Source organism: Triticum dicoccoides, chromosome 1B (genome assembly GCF_002162155.2).
Source record: "Triticum dicoccoides isolate Atlit2015 ecotype Zavitan chromosome 1B, WEW_v2.0, whole genome shotgun sequence".
Taxonomy (NCBI): Eukaryota; Viridiplantae; Streptophyta; class Magnoliopsida; order Poales; family Poaceae; genus Triticum; species Triticum dicoccoides.
The window spans coordinates 183643041-183651173 of record NC_041381.1 but is presented as its reverse complement, the minus strand read 5'-3'; the positions used below and the strand labels follow the sequence as shown (position 1 = coordinate 183651173).

At 46.8% G+C, this 8133-nt stretch overlaps 1 protein-coding gene across 1 annotated transcript; it reads left to right on the top strand.

Annotated features, from left to right (window-relative positions):
• The first annotated feature begins 454 nt into the window (after window positions 1–454).
• Window positions 455–1699, top strand: LOC119350284. Its single transcript, XM_037618194.1, has one exon. The coding sequence runs from the start codon at window positions 768–770 to the stop codon at window positions 1647–1649; it is 882 nt and encodes a 293-aa protein (XP_037474091.1). The 5' UTR covers window positions 455–767; the 3' UTR covers window positions 1650–1699.
• The last annotated feature ends 6434 nt before the right edge of the window (window positions 1700–8133 follow it).

Genomic DNA, 8133 nt, shown 5'->3' with positions numbered 1-8133 from the left:
CCAGAACACGAACAGGAGCTGCCGCCGGATGATTTCTACCGCCGCCAACGCCGCCCGATGGTCACCATCGTTAACGCCACCCAAAAACACCGCTGCCAGAAATCGCTGCCGCCGCCGCCCAACACCGAATTAAGGGAGAGGTGGGTGGGATGATCTACAGTGAGACACACATCTCAAGCTGCCGAGGAAAGCATGTGCTATGATTACCAATTGTCTTGTCTGAAGCATGGAATCTGTGGATCGAGGGAGCTCGCTAGGGTTTCGATGTGGATCTTGGCTAAGATTATACACTGCGAATATCCATGTCTACTATAAGATGAATGTTTTTAAGTGTATAATTGAGTTCAACTCGGCAGAATAGATGATGGTACAAGCGCTGTGCACCAGCTCTTATATAGCCCGACAATGGTATGAAAGTAAACAGTACAGGCAATAATGAAACGGTACAGTAACACGCGAGCACAGGAGCCATTGGATCCTCATAGCCCAGATGCTTCATAACCGTTGGATAACTGAACTTGGATAGAGTCATGTAACAGGTTCAGAACCCTGACATCCGATTCCGGCCACGACTCCGGTATGGGATTTCTGGACTGCTCGTCCGAGTCGAGTTCGGCTCCCACTTGTTTCAGCCGCCATGACCCTTGAGCTATATAAGCAGGCCCCGGTTCCGCTCTAGGAGCACAGCCTGCGACGTTCTCGCACTCAATCAAATTACTCATCAGCGTCCAAGTTCGTCCGCTGGTGTACGCGCAGCTAGAGTAGACATGGCCACCGCCGTGAACGAGCACGTCCTGCTCAGCCATCCCGACAAGCTGGTCCTGCTCGCCGAGATCCCGGCCGCAGACTCGTGCGGCTCGTCGCAGCCCGACGTCACGTTCCGGCTGCTCGTCGAGCAATGCAGCGACTACGGCGGCGGCCCCGTGGACGTCGACACGATGGAGGACGTGTCCTGCCGCGTGCCGCTCCGCGACCTGGGCCGCCGGGGCGCCGCGGACCGGGTGTTCACAGACCTCGTGGCCAGGCTCGACAACCCGATGATACGCCCGGAGGTCGCGATGGAGGCCAGGAGGGCGGCGGAGCGCGTCGGGGCGAGACGCGGCGCGCTCGACGAGCTCGGCGGCATGGAGTTCCGCCTCCGCGTGGTGTTCGTAGACGATGACGCGTCCGAGGAGCAGGCAGCGTCGGACGACGACGACGATGAGAGCGGGAGCGACATGGAGTTCGGGGAATTCGACCTGAGCGGCGCGCGGAGCCTGCACGGCCAGCGGGCCGTCGCCGCGTACGAGGACGACGACGATGACGAGGACGGCTGCGGCGCCCAGTTCACGGTGCGCCAGTACCGCGGCGCCCGCGCGGGGGAGGGAGCGAACCTGCTGCTGTCGGGCTTCGAGGCGCGCTCGGACGGCCCCGAGCTGACCGAGCAGCACGAGCTGACGTCGCATGACATGCACCGCCTCGTGCACCTGGCGCTGGAAGGGGGCGCGAGCATGGAGGACGACGAGGCCTACCAGCGAGCGCTGGCCGGCGGCACGGCCGTGTCCCGGGCGTCGCGCGCCGCCATGGTCGACCAGGCGCTGCAGTCCGCGAGCCAGCAGCAGCAATCCAAGTCACCGAGCCCGATCTTTCCGATGCGTTCCGGATTCTGATGCCTGCCGGATTGCAACAAACTTTCCTTTTTACGCGTCTTTTGGTTGGAAACCCCCACCGTGTAAAGTTGGAATACTCTTTTCTTTTTGGTCAAGTTGTAATTGGAATACTCTTCTTGTGTGTAATGGCTCGTGAAACCTAGCTCGATCACACTGTAACTGTATGACTATCGAGTAACGACGTTTCTCCTGAGAGAACTGAGTACTGGAGTTCTTTTTTTCCAACCGGGCTCACACCCCTTTCCATTAATTTTGCAATCAACGAAAATACATCATTCTGTTTTCAACCAAGTTTGTTAAAGCACCAAGACGACTACTTTAACTAAAGGAGACTAAACCAAAGGACACGACTGACTACAAAAGCAAAATGAGACTGAAAGGGGGGTGCGAGCTGGTGCATCACCAGGAAACCCACCGCATGATGATCCTCGAGCGGATCATCCGCCATGGGGCAAAAACCTGATGACACAGTCAAGCCACTACCCAACTAAGGATAACCGTTCCCAGGAAGAAACTACCAGTATACCTCAACGACTAGCCAAATAAGACCAGAAGACAAAGGTCCAGCGGGCATCAAACCCCAGTGGATGATACGACCAAAAAAGGAGACCCAAGTAGCGAACCCCAGCTAACCAATCTGGATCCCATCCCTGTCGCCCAAGAGAAGCCTGTCTTGAGAGAAGGGTCTGTCCGCCAGCGCAGCAGCCACGTGCGCCAGCCTCTTCACGCCAGCTTGGAATTTCGCCTTGTCTTCAGCTTTGAGAAAACCTGCCCAATACAACATAAACGAGCAGGCAGTGAAAACAGCCTCCAGTGGAGTACGAGCTACATAATTGCCAAAGGTAACTTTATTGCGGAGACACCAAATCTCCCAACATATGGCAGTAGTGATCATCATATAGAATTGATCCCCTCCTGGAAAGAACCTATAAAACCAGGCAAAGCTTTGCCAAAGAGATCGGGGACAACAAGAAACCCCAACTGTCATTCCCAGCACGCCCCAAACTGTGCGAGCAAGCGGGCAGGTAAAAAATAAGTGGTTCGCAGTCTCTATATTTGTACAAAAGGAACACATAGGATTCCCAGGCCACTTCCGATTGCGCATATTGTCTCGCGTTAACACAGCATTCTGAAATAACTGCCATAAGAAGATTTTAATCTTCAACGGAACAAGGGCTTTCCAAACCCAATTATAATTGGGACCAGCCAGGTTTCTTTCCAGCCATTCATACATCGATTTAGTCGTAAATTTCCCTTTACTACTAAAAGCCCATGAAATAGTATCTGGGGCATTATTCAGTGAGAGCTTTTTAGCCTCCATGACCATCCAAGTCCACTGCTCGCCCAACACACCTGTCAATCTGCGTCTGAAGTCTAAATCATAGCCCTTCGTTACCCAGGATGCAAGAGTACTTTCCTGATCATGGAAAATATTGAACAGATCAGGGAATCGATCTTTCAAAATGGTGTTTTCTATCCACGGATCATGCCAGACCCTAGTCAGATCACCACTATTGATGATGACTTTCCTACCAGCCATATATGAGTTCTTGACTTTCATGATAGCTTTCCAGCAAGGGGAATCAGAAACACGACCTCGTATATTGGCTACTGTCTTGTTATTAAAGTATCTAGCTTTGACTATACGCTGCCACAAGCCATCGCTTGTTTCGAGCTTCCACCACCATTTAACAAGTAAGGCAACATTCTGTTTATGAAGATCCTTAATACCCAGCCCCCCAATTTTCTTAGATCGACAAACTCTCGCCCATTTAACCATATGATATCCATGTTTCTTGTTCTTCCTCCTCCAAAAGAATCGTCTACGATATTTATCCATTTTTTCAATAAAGGTTTTATTGAAAAGAAACATCGACATGAGATAAGATGGAATCCCATCAAGGTTGGAACTCAATAAAGTGAGTCTAGCCCCGGAAGAAGCCGCGTAGGCCACCCAGGCATCAAGCTCTTTAATCAGTTTACCATCGAGGAAATCTAAATCCGCATTTTTAAGAGCGGAGTATGTTGCTGGGACCCCAAGGTATTTCATAGGTAAGGTGCCCACTTGGCAACCAAACATATCAGCGTATACTAAATCAATATCATTATCTCCTCCGATACTAAGGATCTCACTTTTCTCAAAATTGATCTTCAAACCTGACATGAGTTCAAAGAGATAAAGCAAGAGCTTGACATTGTGATGAAAGCACGGACTAGCGAGATGCCAATTCGTGCGTCTAGATGGCCCGATCTTTCACGGCGATGCTTGATCAACAGTTCGTCCCCTTGTTCCTCCTCACAATCTTCAAGATAATTTTCACCTGTGTATAAAAATACACAAATGAAAATAATGACCCCCTCGGATCAGCACGTAGGCGTCGATGTGATGATCAACCCTCCGTCACTAGTAAATTTCCTCGATGAGAAAATCACAGATAATATACATGATATGGTCGTCCCCAACTTGGACGTTTTTCTGTATATTTCATAACTCTGAAAACAAACCCAAAAAAACTAAAACTCCCCTCATCTGACGCACATTGGCTATTATATAGCCGACCCTCACGCACGCACCTGGCCGGAAGCCAACACAATCTGGACTCTTATCAATACGACTTGGTCATCACGTTTATAGCATACGTGGACCTTTTTACAAGGAAAAATACTACTTCTGCTACTCACGTAGCACTACCTAATGGAATAAAGCCCAATTTAAATAAAACATGGGAACTTATCTTTAGCAGATCCATCAAATATATTGGCTTGGAGATTGAAAAGGAAGCTGCTGATCCTAATATTCCCTGGAGGCGTACGAAACGTGGGAATAACATCATCTGGCTGTGGCTCCTCTTGACTCTTGCATTGCTTGTGTATCCATCGTTGCACTTTCACATGCGGCAGACTATTTATTTTACGTAGATCATGTGTCATATATTCACGAAACTCATCATGTCTAGCAGGCACCAAATAAACCCGGTTTAATTTTCTTGTACCGCTGAACCCTGATCCACATATTTGACGCAACACACCATCCTTTCCTCGATGAAATTTGGCGGCACATATAGGATTATTTTTTGCAACTTTTTCATGGCTTGATTCCTTAACTGGTTCAACTTGTATAGCATTATCAACTGATGATACGTGTGGCGATATTGTGTGTGTATCATCCTCCCTTCCTTGAAGCGAAACCGTCCGCGGTTTCAAGTCATTTTTCAACACGACCTCCCTCTCTCGAACTTGCCGCTCTCTAGTGATTGCACTATCCAGCATCGGCTTTAGCACGTGCTTCCTTCCACCATGCATGAATGAGTACGTGTTGGATCTCCCGGCATGCACCGCGTCATGATCGAATTGCCATGGCCTCCCTAATAGCAACTGACAAGCGTCCATCGGTAAGACATCACAATCTACCTTGTCAATATAATCTCCAACAACAAATGGCACGCGTACCTTATGTGTAATCTTTAATTTTCCGGAGTTGAATAGCCACTCCACGTGGTGCGGTTGCGGATGCCGCCACATGGACAAACCCAATGCTTGCACGAGATCTTTGCTAATAGCATTAGTAAAACTGCCACCATCAATTATCATCTTGCATGACTGGTCCTTGATCTTGCACTGTGTTTTAAAAACACTCCAACGCTGCCCTTTAGGATCACCATCCTCCTGCACCTTCTTCACTAAAAGATTTAGACCCTTCATCGGTGCATCAACTTCTTCTTTTATTTCTTCTACCTCTTCTTTTCTTTTTCGCAAACGATCTTTCCAATCAACAGCGAACACATCCGTTGGCATGGGAATAAAACAAATTTTTTTGCCCTTCCGTGATACAGAATAACTATTTTTCTTGACATCCCGAACAGCCCCAACACGCTTGCACCATGGGTCCCCAAGTAGCAGATGGCACGACACCATGGGCATAGGACAAACATGAAAAAATTCCGCACAACAATATTTCCCGAGATCAAAAATTAGCAAAATCTGATGCGTAATTTTGATTTCACCTTTGAACCACTTCAGCGTGTACGGTCTTTCAAGAGGCGTCATCTTCAGCCCCAATTTTTCCACCACCTCGATGCTCGCCATATTGACCGCTGTACTCTCATCGATTGTCAGATTAACACGTCGTTCGTTCACAACGCAACGAGTGTGAAAAAGAGTGACCTCGCCAATGCCTTCCTCCTCCATCAATATGTTCCTGCTCAACATATTGATGCTTGACTCGCAGACGATATTACAAATTGAGTCGCCGTGACTAACCTTTGCTCTGAATACCACTTGATGAAAGCACGGACTAGCGAGATGCCAATTCGTGCGTCTAGATGGCTCGATCTTTCACGGCGATGCTTGATCAACAGTTTGTCCCCTTGTTCCTCCTCACAACCTTCAAGATAATTTTCACCTGTGTATAAAAATACACAAATGAAAATAATGACCCCCTCGGATCAGCACGTAGGCATCGATGTGATGATCAACCCTTCGTCACTAGTAAATTTCCTCGATGAGAAAATCACAGATAATATACATGATATGGTCGTCCCCAACTTGGACGTTTTTCTGTATATTTCATAACTCTGAAAACAAACCCAAAAAAACTAAAACTCCCCTCATCTGACGCACATTGGCTATTATATAGCCGACCCTCACGCACGCACCTGGCCGAAAGCCAACACAATCTGGACTCTTATCAATACGACTTGGTCATCACGTTTATAGCATAGCGTGGACCTTTTTACAAGGAAAAATACTACTTCTGCTACTCACGTAGCACTACCTAATGGGGTAAAGCCCAATTTAAATAAAACATGGGAACTTATCTTTAGCAGATCCATCAAATATATTGGCTTGGAGATTGAAAAGGAAGCTGCCGATCCTAATATTCCCTGGAGGCGTACGAAACGTGGGAATAACATCATCTGGCTGTGGCTCCTCTTGACTCTTGCATTGCTTGTGTATCCATCGTTGCACTTTCACATGCGGCAGACTATTTATTTTACGTAGATCATGTGTCATATATTCACGAAACTCATCATGTCTAGCAGGCACCAAATAAACCCGGTTTAATTTTCTTGTACCGCTGAACCCTGATCCACATATTTGACGCAACACACCATCCTTTCCTCGATGAAATTTGGCGGCACATATAGGATTATTTTTTGCAACTTTTTCATGGCTTGATTCCTTAACTGGTTCAACTTGTATAGCATTATCAACTGATGATACGTGTGGCGATATTGTGTGTGTATCACATTGATGGCTTTGTCGATATCGTGTTCAAAACAAAGTACCGTGTCATCAGTGTACTGTAGGATGCCCACCCCATCCTCGATAAGATCAGCAGCTAACCCTTTAATAAGACCATTCTTTTGAGCTGTCAATACCATCTTAGTCAGGCATTCAGCCGCAAGATTAAAAAGAAAAGGGGAGTGAGGATCGCCCTGTCTCACCCCCTTAGCACTTTGAATATAAGGTCCTACCTCGTCATTTATCTTAACGCTAACCGTACCATTCATAAGAATTTGAGAAACCCACCCACACCACTTGGAGTCAAACCCACGTTTCACATGATAATCAAGTAAAAACTCCCAATTAACCTTGTCATAAGCTTTCTCAAAATCAAGCTTAAGTACTACTCCCACTTGTTTTTTGATATGAGTATAGTGCAAGATCTCATGCAAAAATAATATGCCATCAACTATATGTCTCCCTTTGATGAAAGCATTATGTTGTATACTGAACAACTTATGCGCATATTTGCTAGCCCTAATATCCATGGCTTTGGTGAGTAATTTGTAAGGACATCGCAACAAACAAATGGGTCTATATTGCTGAATTCTGTTGGCATCTGATGACTTGGGCAACAGAGTTATAATGCCATAATTCGATCTCTGTACATCAAGCTTGCCCTCATAAAACCACTCAAACATGCACATTAGAACGGGGGAAACTACCTCCCAGCAATGTTGATAAAACTCAACAGGGATGTCGTCCGGTCCAGGGGCACGGTTAGATTTCATGTCAAACAAAGCCTTTTTTATCTCCTCAAGCGAGAAAGGACGGGTCAAGTCATCATTTTCATCAGGAGTAATTTTTTCTTCCCGAGACCATAACGTTGCATCTATCTGACAGAGGTTGCCAGGAGCCGGTCCAAAGAGGTTTTTATAATATTCAGTAGCATGAGCTAATAAGTTTTTGGTTCCTTCTATGGTCACTGATCCGCACTCAAGGGATATCATGGAATTTTTCCTACGACGCCCATTGGCTACCTTATGGAAGAAATCAGTGTTATTGTCCCCTTTCAAAAGCCACCTCTCATTAGAGAATTGGTGCCAATGAAGCTCCTCTTCAACATACATCTCATTAAGTTCAACCAGGATGTCAAGTTTCCTGGTGTAGGCTTCCCCACATAGACCAACCTCCTCCTCTAGTTTTTCCAGTTCCTGAAGCTCAAGCTTAATAATCCTCTTTCTAATTTTGTTATGAC

Excerpts from the sequence above, each read along its gene's own strand:
- LOC119350284 (XM_037618194.1), top strand. The coding sequence starts at position 768 with ATGGCCACCGCCGTGAACGAGCACGTCCTGCTCAGCCATCCCGACAAG.